Source organism: Pteronotus mesoamericanus, unplaced genomic scaffold (assembly GCF_021234165.1).
Source record: "Pteronotus mesoamericanus isolate MK-2021 breed Mesoamerican mustached bat unplaced genomic scaffold, CSHL_Meso_final contig_1108, whole genome shotgun sequence".
Taxonomy (NCBI): Eukaryota; Metazoa; Chordata; class Mammalia; order Chiroptera; family Mormoopidae; genus Pteronotus; species Pteronotus mesoamericanus.
This window is the reverse complement of record NW_026555016.1, coordinates 14,148-37,258: the sequence shown is the minus strand read 5'-3', so window position 1 is coordinate 37,258 and position 23,111 is coordinate 14,148. Positions and strand designations below refer to the sequence as shown.

Here is a 23,111-nt window from a genome sequence, read left to right as displayed (position 1 = left end):
CTTTCTATGGGGTGGTGCGTAATACATATATTTGTTTAGGAAATGTAAGGCTAAGTCTAAAACTAGAAACTGATACAACTGGTGGGGGGCGGCGGGAGACGTGGAGGAAAGATAGATTTCTCAGCATACTACCTGTGTTGATGTGTTTTTCTGTGGATCCATATACACGTCTTACAAAACTGCAAAACAAGTGGGCATCGGGACTGGAGGAACTCAGGAATCCTCTGCTGTGTTCTGTTCTTTACCACCAGACACCTTGGATAAGGGATTTGTATCTTCCTATTTTTTCTCATTCTTAGTGCTTCAAACCTGATTTACATTATATTTGAATCTGTGCTCAAAGACTTTAGTAAATACATTAAATCCAATGGCCTTTTATTTCTGTTCTTTGTCGTATTTAATCCAGTTACATCACCCACTTCTTGAAGCTTTTTTCTGACTTAGGTAACCATGAACTTTCCTAAACTCTAGGCAAGGAAACGTGAGCCTGGTTCTCTTGTTCTCTTGCATCATCCTCTGCCATGTAACATTGTAACGGCACCTCCAGGGACTGCTGGGGTGGCTGCGGATGCAAAGGTGCGCGAGGCCGTTCTCCCCAGTCATTAACGAGCGTGTAGGCAGACATAATTTTTTATTACGAAACAACGTTTTGAGAGCACAAGGAAGGCTAAGAAAAAACTTCCTGGAAAAAAAAAGTGATTGTTGAACATAAATTAAAGAAAAAGTAGATGTTTCCCAGGCCAAGGTGAAGGGGAAGCTCATTCCAGGCCTCTGGGAGATTTCTGAGCAGGAGAGACTGATAAACAGCACGGTGTGGAACACAGTAAAGCTCTTTGGTGTTGAGGGCAGGAGGACGTCAGAGCCCGTTCGGGAACTCCCACAGATCTGTGCGTCTCGGCCCTTTTTCGCGTCATGGATGGAGCCATTCAAAACAGCATTCTGAGGGCAAGGGAGGTGGCTGCTTCAGGCTGCAGGCAGTTGGCTCCGGGATTCTAGCTGTTTCAGGCTCTGCCTAGTGGCCCAAAGTGCTGAGGGAATGAACATCTGAGCACGTTGCCAAAACACATTGGTCAGGAAGCTGTCATCCGCGGTGGGAAGCCACAGTAGGGATTTAAGCCAGGGAGTGAGCCACTCGTGTTTCAGAGCCCTGGTAGCAGTGCAGAGCAGATTTAGAAGAGGAAGACTGGGTCCCACAGGAGGGTGATAGCAGGAGCTGGGACGAAGATGAAGGAATGCATTGGGGAGTATTTAAAAGGCAAAATAGTAGGACTTGCCGTTAGATTGGATATAGTTAATGAAGGGGAGGGTGGAATCAAGGGTGAGAATAGGCAGGATGTGAGGATAAATTTGGGGGGCAGGATGGAAATGGTGACATTGAGTTTGGGACAGGGTGACTGAGGTGGGTTGTGAGACATGCAGGTGGAGTCATTGAATGTCCAGCCGTGTATGTGTAAAGCTTGGGGCAGATTAGACATGATATTTCATACCATGAGTGGCTAAGGATGCCAGGCTTCTATATTATAATCGGATTAACTGACCTCTTAATTTTAAACGGGGCTCTACTAAAAAGCTGCTTTGATGTGGTCCTGAGCTGAGGTCGCAGGAGCACTTAGAACCTGGCAGAGCCAGCAGCTGGCCCCTGGCCCCAGGCGGTAGAAGGCTTTGTCTCAGCCTATGTCCCTTCTGCCTCCCTGTCTGTCAAATGAATTGACTTACCCTAGATGAGGACTTCAGCTGTTACCTGTATACTGATGATTCTCCAATCTCTAGCTTGTTCTTTCACATAAGCTCCTGGGTGGTATTTTTGGCTGTTGCTGATTTCATGCTGATGAAGTCACAGCATCAGAGTAAGTCAGTACCTACCTCTCTGACCACTGCTATCTCAGGCCGTCATTCTCAGAATCGCTGAGCTTTCACTCATTGAATACTGATTTTTGAGCACCTCATCCAGTCATTAAGTTTGACACCCCCAAACTCTCTATCTCTCCATCCTCTGACTCTTTCGGGCTCTGGTGCTCAGCGATTCTCTGAATAGTTAGTATTGCTTGTCCAGTTAGGTACTTTATTATTCAGGTTTTTGTTCACTAAACCAGGGTTTCTCAACCTTTTTTATTATTGCCCTCCAAGGGGGTATTTTTTCCTAATTGCCCTCCCCCATGTGTACAATTTTAATGTCACAGATATGCTGTATATCAGCTTCTATACTATGGCCCTGTGGAGGGACACAAACCATTATAATGTCTAAAATTCCCACCCCTTCCTGGACGAATGTTTGATTCTTTGGGGAGTGATATCACCCCCATTGAGAATGCATGCTCTAGCTCATGGGTTTTTAATGTTTTGTGGGTCAGAGACAGTCCTTTGAGAATAAGGCAAAAACTATGGCCCCTACCCAAGAAGGATACATATATGCACAAATATCCAATATCCTGAAGCAAAGATTCCAGAAGGCTCATGGATCCCTATCTAAGTATCCCTGCATTAAACCGAATCCCTTAAGGATCCTAAGTGATCTTACTCTATTAATTTGTATCTCGCAAGCATGTTGAAAGGTGCCTGGCATATGCAATAATTTTAAAAATAATAGCGGCTAATACTGAACTGTTACTCTGTGCTGAATGAACCAAGGCTGTTACAGGGCTTAGAACGTTCATTTGGTATGGGTACTGTACAAAGTGCTTTACGTTCATTGTCTCAGTTAATTCTCACAGCAACACCCCAAGGTAGGTTCTGTTATTACCTCCATTTATTTTTATTTTTTAAATCCTCATATGGAGTACATTTATTGATTTTAGAAAGAGGGAGAGGGGGAGAGAGAGAGAGAAAAAAAAAAAAGAAGGGTGAGAGAAAAAAAGGAGTTGCCTCCTGTACACGCCCCAACTGGGAATTGAACCCACAGCCTCGGTTTGCGTCCTGACCTGGGATGGAACCTGCAACCACCAACCAAATGAACCACTGGGCCAGGGCCTGTTATTACTGCCATTTTAATATCAAGAAACTGGTATCAAGTTACTTGACCAAGGTTGCATGCCAAGATGTGGTGGATTCAATAATTGAGCCAACAGCTGTCTGGATTCCAGAGCCAATTGCTTAATCACATTATACTGTGTTATATTTACTGAATAAATACTTGTTGGAAGAATGGATGTTTCGCTTTTGCTGTTGGCTTTCTGTATGGGGTATCCCCTCTCTAACTGGATGAGAAACTCCTAGAGTGTGGAATTTTGGTGTTGCACTTGTTAGCATCTCTCCTTGGAACTTTATGGTATCTTAGAGGTGCTCTCATTGACCTTCTTTTCTCTTTCTTTACCTTTGCATCCTGACAATCTCATGTGCGTGGAGCCGGGTGGGTAGAAGCAGTGATAGAATGCAGACGGGTGGCTGGTGTGGAAGAGTTGCCAGTTTGATGGGTAAGCGGGGAAAGAAGCTGCCCCAGGAAGCAGTGTAAGGACGTGGTTAAAAAACCTGGAAAAGCAAGGAGAAGCCAGAGAGACTCACTTACTGTTTGAATCTACTGATGTGAAACTAGAAAAAGACTAAGCAACGGTGACAGGGAGGAGATCAGTGGCTGCCAAAGATGGGAGACTGATTTCCAGAGGGGCATGAGGGGACATTTGGGGACAAAAGAAATGTTCTTTCTCTTAATGAAGGGGGTGCTTACATGGCATACTCACTCGTTAAAACTCAGAGCTATACACTTAAAATGGATGAATTGAAAAAGAATAAGAGCTCTGGATCTATATCGCCCAAATCCTTCGGCCATCTCTGAGTTGTGTGATTATATCAAGCTACTTAACCAATCAGTGTGTCAATCTCCTCATCTGTAAACGCTGATCATCTCATAGAATTAATGGGGCGGTGGGACGAGTTAATATAAAGTGGTCAGAAAAGCATCCAAGTCAGGTAAATGCTCTAACGATGTTAATCATCATTACTTATATACCTACTTATTACCTCCTGGGCCAAGTCCCAATAGGCAATAATTAATTTTTATTCTTTCAAACAGAATTTCTTTACCTAGTAGTTCAACACTGATAGTGGGAGTAAGAAGAGATTTATTTAATGCACTGAAGTTAATATTTAACTTACTTGGAATAATGCTTCATTAAGTGTTTACATAATGGATACTGGGTATATAGCCGTGAATACACCAGTTAAGGTCCTTGGTCCCTTAGAACTGACAATCTAAGTAGGAGAAGACAAAAAATAAAAACATAAAAATGATTTTAGATAGGGATATATTATAAGAAAAAAAATAAGGCACAGTGATAGGCTAGTGACTGGGAAGTGGGGAGGGATGTAGTAAGTTCTTTCAGATAGGTTGGTCAGAGGGGGTGACTTTTGATAGAGAGCTGAATGACAAGGCAAAGACCTGGGAGAAGGCAGCTCCAGACAGCAGGTCCCCCAGCACCAACCTCCGCTCATGGGTATGTGCCGGGCATGTTTGAGGCACAGCAGCAAGACCACTGAGGCTGAAGTGCAGTTGAAACCTGGCAGAGAGCTGAGGAAGCGGTTGTGGAGGCGGCCAGATCATGCAGGGCCTTTCAGGCCTTGGTTAGACGTTTGGATTTAACTCATAGTATTATGGGAAGGCATTGGGGGGATCTGAAGAAAGGAAAGTGATAAGATCTCATTAAAACTTAAAAAAAATTATGATATATACAGAAAAACAAATATCTTCAGTGGATTTTCACATATGTATTCACCCTTATAACCACCATCCAGATCAGGATGTAGCACTTCAGAGCCCAGAAGGGTCCCTGATGCCCCTGCACAGTCAATTTCTACTTCCTGAAGGTAACTACTGTTTTCTCTATCACTGTAGATTAATTTGCTTTTTCTTGATTATATAAATGTAGTCATATAGTATGCACTTTTTTTTGGTCTGGCTTCTTTTGTTCATTATTTATTTGTGCGATCTCTTTATGCTATTGCATATATTAGTTCATTCTTTCCAAAAAATCTTACATAGCACATTCCCTTATATCAACCCACCACTATTTGTTTACCCAAATTTAACCATTTTCTGGTTGATAGTTGAAGTTTTTGAATATTACAAATAAAGCTGCTATGAAAATACTTGTACTCTGTCTTTGTGGGACATAGGCACTCATTTCTTTGCTGGATCAGTTCAGATTTGTTTCCAGAGGATCAGCTGACTGCTGGGAATAAGTTTTAGGGGAGCAAGACCGGAAGCAGGGAAACCAGTTAGGAGGCTGTTGCATAGCTAAGGAGAGATGATGGTGGCTTAGACCATGGAGGCAGGGATGGAGCTGGTGAGATGTGGTAGAATATATTTTGAAGATAGGGCTGACAAGATCTGCTGATGTAGAGATGAGGGGAAAAAGGGAACACCTTAGTGAAGAGACGATCCACGATGACCTCAGTCAGAAGTTTGTTTATGGATCTGTTAAGTTTGAGAAGCTTAATAGAGATCCATGTGGTGATGTTGGATTGACAGATGGTGATTTTGAGTTTGGTCTTGGGGGAAAGGTCTGGCCTGGAGATATAAATGTGGGAATCATTGGCATATAGTCAGCATTAAAGTTGTGGGACTGCCTGAAGTTGCCAAGGAGAAGAGAGTGTGTGGAAGGGGGAAGGGCCCTGGACTGAGTTCCTAGGAACTCTAATGTCAATGGGCCCAGCCAAGGGGTCTGTGACGGAGCAGCTGGTGAGGTTGGTGAGGTGCGTGAGGCCATGGTAGCTGGGAAAATCCATCAAGTCTTTCCTCAGAACTTTAAAAGAAAAACATAAACTTTCTCTTTAGGAGCGCCAGATTTTAATTTTAGCAAGTAATGGATAGTGTAGCATCTTCAAAGTCACCTTAAAGAGAAGAAATGGCTCCCTGCCAGCAGGACTTGGCTATAACCTAATTGAAAATATTAACATATTTAAAGAAAGAATGTGTCAACCTTGAAGAGGGGTTAGCAGTGAAAGCCTACAAAAGGGAGAGCCCATGACACCCACATGGGCACAGCTGTTCCAAATATCATTCTGGACAGAGTGCTTTAGCCAGCAGAGTAGTCTAGGGACACTGGCCAGGCTGTTCATAACATAGAGATGGTGGTGGAAATTGTAGCCAAGAAGAGTTTTCTGGACCCATTGGCACGGCTCCTTACTAGAGATGGCCAGATGCCATTAAAGATACAAATACTCCTGTTCAAGTTATATCATTGTGCATTTATACATGGATAGTATGATTCTGCTTAGGCTTAAGGGAGAAAATGGCCTGGACACACAGACCTGAGTTTTCATTCTGTCTGAGTGTCAGTTCAATTTCTCATGGTAAATTAAAAAATATATATTTTGGCTTTATATTTCAGTAAATTGTAAACTTTTTGGCATGTTGAATATTTCCAAGATACAGCTTTGGAGTCCTTGAAACGCAGGTCCACATCCCTGTCAGAGGTTAAGTTCAACACCACAAATGCCACCTGAGGTCTCCTGGGATACAGCCAGCCCCTCCTCTCCATCTCCCAGCACTGTCCGATCTGAAAGGGGTCAATGCAGCTCACCCACACCTCCCATTTTCCAGATGAGAAAACTGAGTTTCAGAGAGGCTGAGAGCTTGACCAAAAGCCAATAGCTTGTGAAAAGTGAGAACGCATATCAGAGTCCCTCGCCAGTGCTCTGTCTAGAATATCCTGCAGCCTTACCTGGGATAGACAGACACACTCAACATGTACACCCCAAAACCACTAGATAGCCCCTCACCCCTGGAGCAAGATGGTCACCGAGTCTTGGATCTTTGAACCCAGATTATTGATACAGGGACAAAGGAAGGAAGAAAGAAAACTGAAACCAATCCAATGCACTCTTCCCTGCCCTGGAAACAGAAGTGGGCATGTGTGTGTGTGCCCGCGCGAAAAGAAAGTGGAGGAGAGCAGCGAGGGAGTACCGTTTTGAGTCACTGGAGCACATGAATAGGAGGGGGCATGTCCAGTTGGTCAGGCCTATAAAACCCAGCTTCCCCGGTACTCACCTCTGCTGCCAACAACTGAATGGAGGATGGGGAGGTCTGCATGTAACTAAATAATCTGGACTGTTTCTGGGAGGAGATGGCAGGGATCCAGGGGCCTCCGCCTCTGGCAGCTCAGGGTGGAAGCCACACCTTGTTATTCCTGCTTTCTCTAAAATAGCCAGGTTATTGGTACAGGTCCTGCTTTCTCCGAGAGCCAGGCTATTGGCGTCTGAGCACTCCGCGTTTGGGAGAGGGCTGTGGGAAGGGGTTTTGCGTGGGAGCAGCGGAGGAGGGGAAGGGAGGCACTCTGAAGGCACGAGAGCCCCTAAAATATGTGGGTCCTGCCATTCTGGAATTGGGGAGCTAAGGAGGGGCCTGCCTCAGTCACCACCTGCAGTTCTCTCTTCCCACTTGTCTCCCTGAGAGCGCGCTGCCTTTCCTCTGTTTCTTTCATCTTTCACTGGGAAGAGGCTGGGAAGGGCTGGGCGGCGTGTCACCTCCAGCTGTCCCTCTGACATCCCCCCCAGCCCTTCACCGTTTCTCCCTGGCGCCCCAGTCCCTCCCCATCCCTTTTCCTTCCGCCCCCACCCCCGACAATGGTCTCTCCCGAAGCTCCGCGGCCTGGGGTGGGGGGTGGAGGCGGGGCGGAGCGCGCGGGCGGGGGCAGGTCTGCATTGCCGCTGCCCGGACGGAGCAGTCGCCGCTGCCGCTAGCGCCGCGGCCGGGACCCCTGCCCTCGCTGGGGCTCCCCGCCCGAGGGACCAGTCCAGGTGAGCCCCTCCCTCAGTCCCGCAGCGCACCCCGCCCGGCAGCAGCGCCCTCGCCTTGCAGCCATTTTACCCTCCGAGGCTTTGCCGGTGGGTCGCGCGGCCGCCCCCGCTTTGAGAGTGGGGGATAGGTAGTGGCTTGAATGGACATTTATTTCAGCTGACGTGCTGATTTAAAGAAATATACATATAGATGGAGGCGGGTTGTGTTTCTCTACTCCCTTCCTCAGATGCTGACGGGGGGCGAGGGGGGGCTTGTTAGGCAGAATAGGTTTCCCTCCAACTCCAAGCCCCTCCTCACCTTGGCGACCCCCGCCCCCGCCCCCCCCCCACTCCCTGTCCAGCCCAATGATCGATGACCTTGGCTGGTGCCAGAGAGCGGATGCTGCCCCGTCTGCCTGCCTGGCCCGGGGAGGGGGTAGGGGAGGAAGGGCAGGTGAAGGAGGCCGGGGAGGGGGTGCGGGATGAGGATGCTGGGCGGGCACAGGCGCTGAGCCTCCGGGCCGGGGGCGCGGAGGCGCATCCCGAGGTGGTTGCTCCGGGGCGGGGGACGGGGCGGTGGGTGCTGATGGGCACTGGACCGACAGCAGCAGGACCAAGGTGATGTGGGGCGCTGAGAATCGGTTTGGTCCATTCTCGGGGCTCGTCCCTTACAGCGGAGCCGGAGCCGAGGCGGGTGGGGGCGGGGGTCGCTGCCGGCGCCGGCGGGGACGGGCTGTGTGCCCGCGGTGTGTCGAGGTCTCTTCCCTTCTTCTCTGCCTTCCGTATTCCAGCGCGTGGATTCTCAGCGGACACCCCCCCGCCCCCCGCCCCAGAACTGTGGATGTCCCATCTCCCTGGGCAGGATGTAGGGAGGGGAGGTGCAGCGCTGGCTGCCCTGGGGTTGGGGCTGAGGCTCAGCTGCCCGGCTGAGGCGGGAGCGGTGCTCTAGCACCTCCTCCTCATGGCAACCCGCCCCCCCCCTCCCCCATGTTTTGGTAAAAGACTGCTTCTTAATGACCTTGTCACCTAGGGTGGGCTTGGGAATCCGGGTGGTTCCCAAAACCAGGTGCCTTAATTAGAGGGTAGTCTTCTGGATCCCTCTTCTCTCGGGATGAGTGAGTTGCCCCGAACTGCAGCATTTGCTCAGGAGTCCCGTCCCCTGCTCTTCTGCTGAGAATCTTTTGGGCACATTTGCTTGGTCAGGTGAAGCCAGCCAACCTTAAAGGGCTGTGTAACCCCGAATCTTGACTCCTTTTAGCCTCCACCTCTCCAAGTCTTGTCTCTTTCCCACAGGCTTAGCCACCTTGTGCTGCTTTTGGGGCTAAAAATAGCATCACTTTCTCACCAGCTCAAAGAATTTGTCTTCTTCCTCTCCCTCCTGACCTCCTGGGCTTGTTGGCCCTGGGGGAGCTGGCTGTTGAGCCATCTTACCGCGCTGTGGCTCTGGGGGCCTTGTCTACCCTACATGTGCCCTCAGGTGTAAACAGTGCTGACAAACATTGCGAAGGCTCCTGGTGGGTCCATCTGCCTCCTGCAGGGTTTTGTGGGGGGAGATTCTGGCCCAGGAAAGAAAGGAGGGAAGTGAATTGCCATGCAGTGAGGGGATTCCAGGGTTTCCTTTCGTGGGGGATGCTTTGGGCCCTGCTCCACAGGAAAGGGTGACATAGGGGTCACTGGTTCTGGTCATCGTGGTCCACTGCTCACATCTGTGCTGAGCGGGTCAGGCACTGCTTGCCGGTGCTTCTCTCTAAACCACATAGTATTACTTACCCCGTTCTCCCAGGGCTTGTGTGTGTGTACGTGTGTGTGACATTTAATGAAGGCAAAAGGAGGCAGGATATTTTAGGGGAATGATTTCTGATGAGAATCTAGTTCCTCTGCTTTTATGAAGGAAGTGGGGGTTCTCCTATGTCTCCCTCTGGAGGATGTCTTTTCTGGGGGAGAGGCTCGAGGCCCCCTTCCTTCTACACCAGCCTCCTACGCAATGCGGTATTTGTGGACTCTTTTTCCCTAGACTCCTGGAGGAGGAGCAGAAAGGATTAAGGGGGATTAGAAAGGGAGGCCCTGGAAGGATGAGGTGTGATTGTGACTATAGACTTTAGACCCCCCACGTTGAAAGTGTCTGTTTGATCAGCCCTCTCCATCCCCATCCCAGTGAGAGGGGGCCCACGTGTGATACCAGGAAGAAAGGTGGCAGCCTCGGTCATTATTTTCCTTAGCGTCTGATCTGGCCTCTTCTCCATGGCCTCAGGTTCCAGCTCTCCTGAGTATTTTTTCGAGTCTTCCCTTCTTTGTCTGGCTGGAGACAATGTGGGTGCCGCTGCTGGAAGTAGTTTGAACACAGAGGTCTTGGGACTGCTTTGTTTTGGAAGGATACCAGACAACAGCCCCCAAGTATGGCCCTCTGGTTTTCCCTGGCTGTTTCCCGCTTCGTTCATTTTTCAATCTAATAGGAAGAGAACTAGTATGTATAGAATATCTCCTGTGAGATTAAATTCTCACACGGACTTGGGGAAGTAGAGATGATTATTATCTCCTGTGTAAATATAAGGACACTGAGGCTCCGGGAAGTTAAGTAACCCGCCCAAACTTGGTTAGTGAGTAACCGTGAGCAGCAGAGCTGGCTTTCAGCTCAGGTCACGTAACTGTCTGTACTTTGCGCTGAAGTAGCTTCCTGTGTGCCTGTTTCCCTGTCTGCTGCTCACCCTGCGAGAACCCAGAAGTGGCTTTTCCTGGGGTCTTATAAGGGAGTAGAGGGCATCTCACTATATCATTACCACCACAAAGTAACAATTAATATTTATCCATCCCTTTTTATGTGCCTTTTTATGGTAAGGAGCTTATATGCATTATGTTGCTTAATCCTTGTTTTCTCCTTCTTAAGGAAGAGGAAACTGAGGCTCAGATGTTCAGAGATTTGCCCGTGGTCACTTAGCTAGAAAGTGCTGAAGCAGGAAGTCAAACCCAAGTCTGTCCGACTCTGGAAGCTGAGCTTTTACTCATGGGGCTATGTTGGGAGAAGCCCGCTCCTTGGGAGGTGTATAAACACGGCAGCTGAGGGGAGGACTTTGAAAGCTCTACCTTCAGATGCCGTCAGTGGACTGAAGGCAACAGGTTGGACGACTTGGTCCTCCTACTACACATTCTCCCCAAGCCCGGCCCTCAGGAAGAAACCCAGGCCAGACTAGAGTAGGGTGTTCTGGTTCCTCAGATTTCCTGTTTTGTGGGCTGGTGGTAAAGGAAGGGGTCCGATCGTGATGTGGGGCTGAGGGAGGGTCAGGAGAAGACCTCTGTAGGTGACTGTGACTCAGAAACAAATCCCATGGATCTAGCCTCCAAGGTCAAAGTAACGGGGTTTGTACTGAACGACCTGCAGTTGGCCCCAATAGTCATCCCTTTTTACCGAGTGCGGGCTTGAAGGAAGGACACCGTCTCAGACTACGTGGTGCAGGTGGGGCTCTGGGTCGACAGGAGCTCTGAACTGGCCTGCTTTACCCTCTTAGGCCTTGCAACCTCTTTTTTCTCCCTCTTATTGTTTCTAGATCTCCAGAGGTGCCTGGAAGAGAAGCAGGCGGCTTTCCCTGAGTTATCCTGGCTCCCCAGCTTAGCCCCCACAAGTGGGCTCCCCCTCCCCTTCCCATCCCCCTCCTCCCCCTCTCCCTTCCCTGTGCACCCAACTGAACTGGGTGTAGGCAGAACCTCCCCTTCCTCCTTTCTTCTAGAAACTTAGTGGCCAGGCCCTGTTTTCTCCTATTCTGTGCCCAAAGATACTTGAACACACTTCAGCTAAGTAACTGGGAGAAGGGGCTTTGTGACTCCACGAGTCCTTGATCAAAAGCTGAATAAGGAGCAGGGAGTGGGGGAGACCCGTCATGGAAGAGGGCTTCAGAGACCGGGCAGCTTTCATCCGCGGGGCCAAAGACATTGCCAAGGAAGTCAAGAAGCACGCAGCCAAGAAGGTGGTGAAGGGCCTGGACAGAGTCCAGGACGAATACTCCCGCAGATCCTACTCCCGCTTTGAGGAGGAGGATGATGACGATGACTTCCCCGCCCCCGCTGATGGCTATTACCGTGGGGAAGGGGCCCAGGACGAGGAGGAAGGTGGCGCATCCAGTGATGCCACTGAGGGCCACGATGAGGATGACGAGATCTACGAGGGCGAATATCAGGGCATCCCCCGGGCAGAGTCCGGGGGCAAAGGGGAGCGGATGGCCGATGGGGCGCCCCTGGCTGGAGTGAGGGGAGGCTTGGGCGATGGGGAGGGTCCCCCTGGGGGTCGGGGGGAAGCACAGCGGCAGAAAGAACGGGAAGAGCTGGCCCAGCAGTATGAAGCCATCCTCCGGGAGTGTGGCCACGGCCGCTTCCAGTGGACACTGTACTTCGTGCTGGGACTGGCGCTGATGGCTGATGGTGTTGAGGTCTTTGTGGTGGGCTTCGTGCTGCCCAGCGCTGAGAAAGACATGTGCCTGTCTGACTCCAACAAAGGCATGCTGGGTAAGACACATGGAGTGGGGGTGGGGCACACCAGCCCCGTTCCACCCCAAACACTCCATGCTCCTGAGAACTCCCATCCTCACTGCTGGGCTCCCTAGGCCCCTGCTCTCAGAATGTCTCCAGAGGGCTCAGGGTTCCTCTGCACTCCCCCTCGCACCCACTCTCCTCTTAGGCTTGAGTCACAGTGAGGCTGTTTGTGCAAGAGGGGCCTGGGGAAGGACAGTGGGGCTGGGCCTGGGGCCGGTGGTTGGGTGGTGGTCCGCTTAGCTAGTTCTGCAGGGGGTGGCCATGGTGGGTGGGACCCCATTTCATGTTTCTTCAGAGCCTCCCCGCTTGTTAAGCTGCTCCCTCTTCCTAATGGAGGGGACAAGCAGTCAGCATTGCATGGGAAGGGTCAGTTTGGGTGGTGGAGGCAGGGGAAGAATCCTAGGCCTCCCTCCAGCCAGAGAAGCCCTTGTTCAGCCTTGGGGCTCAGGGGCAGCGAGTGGTCTCTGATGGTCCTTCCTGGTGGGGACCCGGAAGGAGGAAACTCCTAGACTCAGGAAGGATCTCGATCTTCCTCTGCCACCAAGTTGTCATGAGATCTGGGGTAGGTCCCTTTTCCCTGGGGCTTGGCTTAGGCCTGGGTAAAATGTAGTTTGGAGTAGATGATTTTTAAGGTCAATTCCAACCCTGAATTTATGAAGGAAGTAAAAAACAGGAAAATTTTAGGACCAGAAGTATTTGAACTTCGAGGAGTAAAGGGTGGATTTAGTGGGGAGGACCTCCTGGCAGGAGTAAAGGGCTGGAGCTCTTTTATCAGGGACCGGGAGAGACTCCTGCTATTTTGAGGGCCTCAAGACAGGGAGGATGGAGGGGACCCTGGGTGGGTCTGGGAGTCTAGGCAGGTCCATTCCTCATTCCAGGCAGGCCAGAGGTGGGGGTGTTGTGTGTGTGTAACAGCAAGAGAGAAGAGAGTGCGCAAGAGAGATCGGGAGGGAGAGAAAGGGGAATTCTGGGGTTCTCGTGTCTTTATTCCTGCCTTTGAACCGCTGCTCTGCAGAGATGGCCTTCCATCTTTACTTCCATAGTTCACCTTCTCTCACCTGCTCTCGTCTCTGGGTAGACTTAGCTTCTCAAAGTCCTTCAGGCCCTTAATCCCTTCTGTTGCACTTTCAGATCAGTTAATGTCCAGCGAGTGGGGGAATGAAGTGGGTCTGCTCATACTCCTCCTGTCTCTGTCTCCCTCCTTCCAGGCCTCATCGTCTACCTGGGCATGATGGTGGGAGCCTTCCTCTGGGGCGGGCTGGCTGATCGGCTGGGTCGGAGACAGTGTCTGCTCATCTCGCTCTCAGTCAACAGTGTCTTCGCCTTTTTCTCATCTTTTGTCCAGGGTTATGGCACTTTCCTCTTTTGCCGCCTCCTTTCTGGGGTTGGGTGAGTGTCTACCTCCTCGGCCCCCGGAGGGCAGGCCTGTGCTGTGGTCGCTGTTGTAAGTCCAGGGCCCAGCAGAGTGCCAGGCCCGCCAGATGCACTCTATGTATGCGTTGAATGGGGGAATTCCTTTCTCCTCCCGCCATCCTCAGGCCAGCTTCTCCCTGCCCAGGACCCGTCTACTGCCTGCCCAGCATGCCTGCCATGTCTGGGCCACTCCTGAGCCCTCCACCCTACCCTTGAGTTCCACTCTGAGCCTGACTCCAGGAAGATGCCTAGTGGGTCTCATCCTCACCCTTGAGCCCCTATGGACCCTTGAGTTACTCCCTTCCTGGAATCTACATATTTCCTGCAATTGACCAGCTGAACTCTGAGGCCTTGACTCGTCCCACTCCTGCGCTCTGCCTGCATGCACGCTCCCCGTGTCTCTCAGCTCTTCCCTGGCCTGCTTTCCCACGCACCTGCCCTCAGGCTCTTTGCCCATCTGATTTTTTTTGTGTGTGGGGGGGGGAGGGGAAGGGGGCAACTTTCCTTTTTTTTCTGTAATTATCTTCCCTCCCTTCCAACTCTAGTATCTCCAAGATTCAACATTTGTCCCTTCCCTTTCCCTGAGACCTGCTGCTTTGTTCTCAGGGTCCTGAGGATGGGTGCTTGATGGCTGGTGGTGAGGGAGCTTGTAGGATACTAGGGGAAAGGAGGAGTGTTTTAGAAAGGTCTGGACAATGAAAGGGACTCGGGGGTCCAGGGCACTGGGGCAGGAGATCAGGGATGTGGCTGTTTTCTAAGGCTGAATTCTCCCAATGCCCTCCAGGATTGGAGGGTCCATCCCCATTGTCTTCTCCTATTTCTCGGAGTTTCTGGCCCAGGAGAAACGCGGGGAGCATTTGAGCTGGCTCTGCATGTTTTGGATGATCGGTGGCGTGTACGCAGCTGCTATGGCCTGGGCCATCATCCCGCACTACGGTGAGCAGCCCGCGGGGAGTGCGCCCCAGACTGTCTCCCCTTCTCCTGTGTTCCCTATGATGGGAACCCCCAGCCAATGGCCTGTCTGCTGACTCTACGGCTGTTCCTGCCAGGATGGAGCTTTCAGATGGGGTCCGCTTACCAGTTTCACAGCTGGAGGGTCTTTGTCCTCGTCTGTGCCTTTCCTTCTGTGTTCGCCATCGGGGCTCTGACCACACAGCCTGAGAGTCCCCGCTTCTTCCTGGAGGTGACTGGGTTGGGGCTGGGCTGGGGTGGCACAGCAGGGGCTCCTGTGTTCAGACACCACTGTGGGTTTGGTTTGAACCTATTGAGCTGCCTTTCTTCCTCACAGGGTTCATACTCTGTTGTACTTTAGCTTATTTCCTTTGTATGGAATATATTTCTAGAAGGTTTCTGTGGGTAAAGAAATCAGGGGGTCGTTTCAACCATGGGTGGCTTAAAATTTTACAGGCACTGACTTTACAGCTCCAGAGAAATCTCTCCTGCCTCCCCCTGCACTCCCCTCCAGCTCCATCTTGGTCCAGCAGGGTTTGGATGCTGCCCCCTCCAAACTGACTACATGCTTGCCCGTCATCATCATTTGCCTTGTTTTGTTTTCTTTTTCCATTGTACCAAGGGACCCCTAGGACCTATGCTTATATTGGTCTCCTGGACCCTCCCCTCCCCTGCCCAAGTCTGATTATATCTTGCTTGGGGCTCTTTTGGAGCAGGTGATGGATGTGCCCATAGGTCAGGGGTTGGGGGTGGGACCTTTTTTGTGTTCTATGACTCCAGAAGCCAGGCTGGAAGGAGGACCTCTATGACCAGGGTCAGGGAGAGGCTAACCTGGATGTGGGGGTTCTGTCGGCTCTAGAACGGGAAGCACGATGAGGCCTGGATGGTGCTGAAGCAAGTTCATGACACCAACATGCGAGCCAAGGGACATCCTGAGCGAGTCTTCTCAGTAAGCCACGGTCCTCCCCCCCGTCCTCCAAGCCACTGCATCCCAACACCCACCTGGCGCCTCTCTGTGTACCCCTCCTTCCTAGGCACCTCTGATCACACTCTCCATCAATGGCATGTCTTAGGGTACCCTTCTCACCCCTTCCCCCCATTTTGCTACTGCAGGAGAAAATGAGGTACCTGGAAGGGGTGGGAAATACAAACTAGGTGATGCTCACCCCTTCTCTTAACCCCAGGTAACCCACATTAAGACGATTCATCAGGAGGATGAGTTGATTGAGATCCAGTCAGACACAGGGACCTGGTACCAGCGCTGGGGGGTCCGGGCATTGAGCCTGGGGGGGCAGGTAATGGGGGATTGGATGGTTGAGAGAAGGGAGTGGGAGAGATGGAGAGGGGGGCAAGGCTTGAGCCTGTGCGGCGGGGGGGGGTGATGGATAAACTGAAGGGAGGTAGCAGGGTAGGAGTTGGGCATGTACAGGTGTTAGAAGTTACTGCGGTCACTGTCTGACTTTGTTCTATTCTGTCTAGGTTTGGGGGAATTTTCTCTCCTGTTTTGGTCCAGAATATCGACGCATCACTTTGATGATGATGGGTGTGTGGTTCACCATGTCGTTCAGGTGAGAAGGTGGGTGGGGTGGGTGGTGTGCAGCGGATGTGATAGTGTATGGCTCGGGAGAGAAGTGGCAGCAGTGGCGATGAAGGGGGTGAATGATGGGGAGAGGTGCTGTTCAGATCCCACCTGACCTTCCACCATGCTCCTCTACTCCATTCATTCATCCAGCAAACCTGTCTTACAGGCTGAGCAGTATTAAGTGTCTGCTCTGTGCCCGGTGCTGTGCTGGGCTGAAACGGATGTGGCCCCAGTCCTCATGGAGTTTACAGTGTGGCAGGGGCTAGGCACACTAGCACAGAGCAGTGTGACGAGTGCCACCCAGAGGGAAGCGCGGAGTGTCCTGGGTGCACAGGAGGGGGCTGTCCAGGCCAGATCTGAGTCCTGAGGGATGAATGGGAGGTCAGCTGAGGGTGGGTTGGGGAGGCTGTTTTAGGCAGAGGGAAGAGCAAATGCCTGGAAGATAAAGAGTATGATGGAGGTTTAGAAGAACCACAGCAATTGGTGAAGGGAGGGGTGGAGAGAGGTGAGCCTGGGGAGGTGAGCAAGGTCCTGACATGGGTGCTCCTCGATTTCCCCCTCATTCTGGACTGCCCGGTTCCGATCCTGAGCCCTGTCTCTTCCATCGCCCTTGACTCCTCAGCTACTATGGCCTGACCGTCTGGTTTCCCGACATGATCCGCCATCTCCAGGCGGTGGACTACGCAGCCCGCACCAAAGTGTTCCCTGGGGAGCGTGTAGAGCATGTGACCTTTAACTTCACCCTGGAGAATCAGATCCACCGAGGGGGACAGTACTTCAATGACAAGTATGTGGGGACCTTCACACTGTGCTCTTCCCCTGTCCCTTCTACGCCTTGTTTCTTTTACGAGCCTGGAAGTTTTGGGACAGGTGTTTGGGGCCAAGACATATGGTTTCTCCTCAATGTCGCAGCTTCCCGTTCCTTCCCTAAGGGAACGAGCCTTGTTGGGAGGTGGGGATGAGGGAGCGCCTCTCACCTGCCTGGTCTTCTAGGTTCATTGGGCTGCGTCTGAAGTCAGTGATCTTTGAGGATTCCCTGTTTGAGGAGTGTTATTTTGAGGATGTCACATCCAGCAACACATTTTTCCGCAACTGCACGTTCATCAACACTGTGTTCTATAACACTGGTAAGGCGGAGTGGCTGGTGGCTCTCAGACCAAGGGGTCGGGTGGACCTTGAGGAGGGGTCCCGAGCTCAGGGTTTTCAAGCTGAGCTCTCTGGAGCATTGGAAGAAAGTGATATGAGACCTACTAGCTACCACTAATTCCAGAATTCTAATGGAAACAACATTTTCCTGTGACAGTGAGAATATCTGACAAAAAAATCAAGTTCCTTTGCCTTTGCCCAGAATTAAAATAACTCAGTGTGGTAGTACTACTGCACTTTTGAAGAGGGCAAAAATCATTCAAAACAGTGTTCTTGGGAAAAAGAAAGTAAAAGTGATATTTGGTGGGGAAAAGGTTGGGAATCATTGCATTAATCCATTTCTTTCACAGTGATTCTTAAAGTATATGTACATGAAATGCTGGAACTGTTAGGTCGGGGTTCCCACCTCTAAATGGAGTACTGGGTGAGCTTTTCCTACCTTGCAAGAAAAAATAATGGGTAGGACTTTTCATGATGTTAAATATTTTTCTCAGTAATTTTCCCTAAAGCTGGTATTGCTACTGCTAATAGTCAGCAGGGTGGACAAAAAGAATGAACAAGAAGCAGATTATTGATAAGAAAACTTGGAAACAGATAGTCACACTGTTTCATTTGAGAGCATAAGGACATTTTCTGCTGTGAAGATTTCTATTTCCTGTGGTGATGTTACTTGATGCTTTGCAATGAGTGCTGTCCCCACAAAGGCAGAGCCCTGAGCCATGAGCAGTAGCAGCCTCCCTCTCTCCTTTGACGTGACTGCCTGCCTGTCTTGACCCTCACCCCAGACCTGTTTGAGTACAAGTTTGTGAACAGCCGTCTGGTGAACAGCACATTCCTGCACAACAAGGAGGGCTGCCAGTTAGATGTGACAGGGACGGGGGAAGGCGCCTACATGGTGTACTTTGTCAGCTTCTTGGGGACGCTGGCTGTGCTTCCTGGAAATATCGTGTCTGCCCTGCTCATGGACAAGATTGGCAGGCTCCGAATGCTTGGTAAGGGGGAGCGGCTGGGGGGTGGAGTCAGAGGGTGCTGGTGGGAGGGGAGGCTGTAAATAGGCTTCTCGCCTCAGTCTGTGGAAGAGCTTCACCAGAGAAGCTTCTCTGTCTCATGCCTTCTGCACACGGGTGGCCGCAGGATGGGGTAGGGCCTAGCCTGGGAGCTGTTCTGATAGGTAAAGGAGGCAGTTGGATAGATAGCAAGCGGTTCAGGACACAGGCTTGGAGGTTATAGGTTTTCAGTTTCAGCTCCACCACCTACCTTGGGCAAGTTCCTTAACTTCCATGAGCCCAGTTATCTCATGTAGAAAATGGGCGAGATGGTAAAACCTGCCTCATAGGATGACATATTTGATCAGTGCACGTGATGTACGTAAAGCATTGAGTTGCTTGGCCAATAGCTGGCATTGAAGAAGTGGTTGGTACTGATGTGAATGAGAAGAAACTATAAGGGAGGCTGGGGATGAGTGAAGAGCCTCCCTATTGGGTACCTCGGAAAAAGAGCCTCATCCCAGGCTGCCCTCAACGCCAGCTGATGGGACAGGGTGGGCGGTGAAGGGGTTCTACTACCGCCAGACTCACACTGCCCTCCCCTCTCCCGGTTCCAGCTGGCTCCAGCGTGATGTCCTGTGTCTCCTGCTTCTTCCTGTCTTTTGGGAACAGCGAGTCAGCCATGATTGCTCTGCTCTGCCTTTTTGGGGGGGTCAGCATTGCATCCTGGAATGCGCTGGACGTGTTGACTGTGGAACTCTACCCCTCGGACAAGAGGTACTTGGAGTGTGGTGGGGGCGGGGCAGCAGTGGGAGGGCCTCAAGGGCGGGGGAGAAGCCGGGTGAGGAAGCGGGGCTGAATGGGAAAAGCATCTTTAGGGCTAAAAGGATACACATTCCCATTGAGTTTTTCCTCTAAGAGCTGGTTAGCTTTTATATTCATTCCTTGAAGTCTTAACTTCAACCTCATTTTTGGTCTCTCTGCCCCTTGCCTCCCAATTCATCTCTGTTCCCTGATGTGCCTCTCTCACCTCTCTGACCTCTGTCCCTCCCTCCCTCTTGGGCACTGCCTGCCATCTTGCCTCTACTTCCCCATACCCGCCTTCCCCCCGCAAACCCTCCCACCCTCCCCCTTTGTCTTTCTCCCTGCCCTGCCCATCTGTGCTGCACTGGGGAACCCCCGAGCAGGACCACAGCCTTCGGCTTCCTGAATGCCCTGTGCAAGCTGGCGGCGGTGCTGGGGATCAGCATCTTCACATCCTTTGTGGGGATCACCAAGGCCGCCCCCATCCTCTTTGCCTCTGCTGCCCTGGCCCTTGGGAGCTCTCTGGCCCTGAAGCTGCCTGAGACGCGGGGGCAGGTGCTGCAGTGAGGGGGTCTCTGCGGCTGCGGGGCTGGCAGGCACACTGTGAGACCAACGGCTTCTTCCCTCCTCCGCCCTCCCACCCTGGCCCCTAGAGCCCTCCCTCCCCGTGCCCCTGTGTTTGGTGTCTTAGCCTCGTGTGCGTGTGCGTGCATGTGTGTGACTCCGTGGGCAAGGACTCCAGGGAAGGCTCCTTCATCCCAGTTTTGGGATGCAGCTCTTCTCCCCACCCTTGACTTTGCACAAGAGAAGGCTTGGCCCCACCCTTCTCCCCCAGTGTTAGTAAGGGGGGCCTTTGCTCTTCTTGGCTCCAGGGGCTTCAGAACAGGCTTCCTGCCTTCCCCCTCATTCCCTCTGCCTAGGCCCTGGGGAAATCATGGGCATGTGGTTATGCTGGGGGCTGGAGCTTGCTGTAGACCATGGACCAAAAGAACTTGAACTTGGAGTGGGAAGGGCCTCCAGTGCTCTCTTGCACCTCATGTTGGATGCTGGGGGAGTAGCAATAAACCTCAGCCCCCTAGCCTCCACTTCCCTCTCAGTTTAGGCTATAAGCAAGAAGCCTGAATTTTATGAAATGAGCTTTCTGATTCTTATTTATTTATATATTAAGTTCTGAGGCAGCTCATCAGGACTGTGTGTGTGTGACTGCGCGTGAACACTTACGTATGTGTGTGTGTGCCATGGGGTGGGGTGTCACTATACTGTCCTAAAATACAAGCCAAGGGTAATTTCAACGGACACACATACAACCCTGCCTCCCATAGTACCTCCTCTCATCTCGCTTCTGTGCCAGCCCCGGGTGGGAGGAGCCCTAGGCCAGGCTGGGATTAGAGTACTGCACTCTAGGGAGATCTGAGGGCACCTTCCCGCCTCTCAAGCGCAGGCCTCCTCTGGAGTGAGAGGCTCCACCCGCTACAGCACAGAAAGTAACAGCACAGCTGCCCTCCCACCCGCAACCTGCCCCCTCGCAGGCAGGGGAGCCGGGGAGGGAAAGAAACCAGGTATATGGTCAAACCAGCAGATCCAAAAGCACAAGGCGCTGGGGCAAGGGCAGGAAGCAGGGCCCTCCCAGCAGCTCATTGGAAGCAGAGAGGTTGGGCAGTAAGCCAGGGGCCCCCAGTGCAGGCACCAGAGCCTCAGTTTTTCCACCTCACCTTTTCCACACAACAGCCCTGTAGGTTAAACTGCCCTCTGCCCACTCTCCTCCATGTGGCTGCTCTTCGGTGCACCCCTCCCCACCACTGTAGCTGTGATGTGTTGTAGTTTTTAGCTGTTTGTAAAATGTTAAGTTAAAAGGAAAAAAGTGAAAACAACAAAAAAAGAAAATCCAAATTCACCCTCCTCATGCTGCGTCTGGCACCCCCACCTCCTATGGGCACTCCCCCCGTTTTGTAACACTGAACCAGGTAGTGACTGTTTAACTCTTTGGTGTCTGTGCTCAAAGGACTGCCTTCTCCAGTGCCCAGTGTATGTGTGTGCCCACCCCTCACCCTTGACGTGCCGGACGCAGCCCTATCTCCTGCACCCCTGGAGGGCCCTATCCATCTCCCTTGCTTTCCTGGAGAACCCTAAACCCAATCTGTTGATGTGAAAAATGAAATGAAAAATATTGATGAAAAATAGAAACAACCAATCCTTAAATCCAAAATGGCTATGTTTGCTTCTTTGCCTCTCTCTCCACTTACACACCCCCAACTCTGTCCTGCCTGCTGGAAGGAAAGATGGTGAGATGGAAAAACCACCCCTTTCTCTCCCAACCGAAAGCCAGAACAACATGAGGCGTTACAATGAGGTGTCCTCAACTGGCTTCTCCATTCTGACCTTCCTATTTCTCCAGATGGAGGGCCCTCTGTCTCCCAGATTTGAAGACTTGGGGTATCTCCTGCAACTCAATAGTGAAAAAAAACATACAGATAGCCAACAGGTATATGAAAAATGCTCAACATAACTAATAATCAGGGAAATGCAAATCAAAACCACAAGATACTACGTCACAACTGTTGGATGGCTATTACCAAAAAAACCCCCAAAGACAAAAAAAATGTTGGCAAAGATGTGGAGAAAATGAAATTCTTGTACATTTTTGTGGGAATGCAAAATGGTGCAGCTGCTATGAAAAGAATTATGGAGGTTCCTAAAAAAATTAAAACTAGAACTACCATATAATCCAGCAGTCCTACTTCTCGGTACTGAATGAAAAGAACTGAAATCAGGATCTCGGAGCACTATTTACAACAGCTTATATGTGGAAACAAGCTAAATGTCCACTGACAGATGAATGGATAAAGAAAATGTGGTACATACCTATAATGGAATACTATTATGTTTAAAAGAAGGGAAATTTTGGTGGTTCGATTCCCAGTCAGGACACATGCCTGGGTTGTGGGCCAGGTCCCCAGGTAGGGGGCGCAGGAGAGGCAACCACACATTGATGTTTCCCTCTCTTTCTCCTCCCCCCCGCCCCGTGTCTAAAAATAAAATCTTTTAAAAAATAAAAAAAAGGGAAATTATACATGTAACATGAACCACAAGGATATTATGCCAAGTCAAGCAAGCCACAGAAAGACAAATACTGCATGATAACACTTATGTGAGTTATCTAAAATAGTCAAATTCATATAATCAAATAATGGAATGGTGGTTGCCAGAGGCTGGGGGAAGGGAATGGGAGTTACTAATCAACAGCCATAAAGTTTCAGTCAACATGATGAATAAGCTCCAGAGATCTGCTGTACGGACACTGTTCCTATAGTCAGTGATAATGTATGGTTCATTTGTTAGGAAGGTATCCCATTTGAAGTATTCTTACAATAGAATAAAATCTACAAAAATAAATTTTAAAATATTTAAACACCTCAGAAGTGAACACAAGAACTTGGAGTATTGCTTCTTGAGGACAGAACCAATTTTCTCTAGATACTGTATCTTTTATTATTATTAATCTTCACCTGAGGACATGTTTGGATTTTAGAGAGTGGATGTATGAGACAGAGAGAAACTTTGACATGAGAAACACTGATCAGTTACCTCCTGTGTGTACCCCGAGTGGGAATCACACCCACAACCTACATTATGTACCCTGACCAGGAATCAAACCTGCAAACTTTTTGGTGTATGGAATGATGCTCCAACCAGCTGTGCCACCAGGCCAGGGCAAAATCCTCTTCTCCCACCCTCCAAATTACATGTTATTTATTTATATATTTTTTTACATTTAATATTATTTTGTATTAGTCTCAGATGTATGGCATAATGGTTAGACACCTTATACTTTACAGTGTTCCCCTGACATTTCCAGTACTTTTGTCTATACAGATTCTGCCTCCCTTTCTTGTGGAATCAGAATCCTGTTTTTGGAAGAGAGGGGACCTAGAATCTACAGTTTAAGCAAGCTCCCTTGGCAATTCTTATCTGTGGGGAAATCTGAAAACCACTGCCTG

General features: G+C 50.5%; 1 protein-coding gene across 1 annotated transcript; it reads left to right on the top strand.

Moving 5' to 3' along the window:
• Positions 1-7,623: 7,623 nt before the first annotated feature.
• SV2A (synaptic vesicle glycoprotein 2A) lies at positions 7,624-21,309 on the top strand. Its single transcript, XM_054575118.1, has 13 exons — positions 7,624-7,731; positions 11,253-12,204; positions 13,440-13,620; positions 14,429-14,580; positions 14,694-14,827; positions 15,455-15,544; positions 15,780-15,890; positions 16,075-16,163; positions 16,800-16,964; positions 17,171-17,304; positions 18,109-18,315; positions 18,927-19,086; positions 19,497-21,309. Exons 2-13 carry the CDS (start codon positions 11,583-11,585, stop codon positions 19,678-19,680), a joined length of 2,229 nt encoding a protein of 742 aa, XP_054431093.1. The 5' UTR covers positions 7,624-7,731; positions 11,253-11,582; the 3' UTR covers positions 19,681-21,309.
• The last annotated feature ends 1,802 nt before the right edge of the window (positions 21,310-23,111 follow it).

What these genes read in the sequence shown, in the direction of transcription:
- SV2A (XM_054575118.1), top strand. Translation starts at nt 11,583, where the DNA reads ATGGAAGAGGGCTTCAGAGACCGGGCAGCTTTCATCCGCGGGGCCAAA. An exon ending in CATTGAGCCTGGGGGGGCAG is followed by an intron (nt 15,891 to 16,074) that starts GTAATGGGGGAT and finishes TATTCTGTCTAG; the next exon opens with GTTTGGGGGAATTTTCTCTC. An exon ending in CTCTACCCCTCGGACAAGAG is followed by an intron (nt 19,087 to 19,496) that starts GTACTTGGAGTG and finishes ACCCCCGAGCAG; the next exon opens with GACCACAGCCTTCGGCTTCC.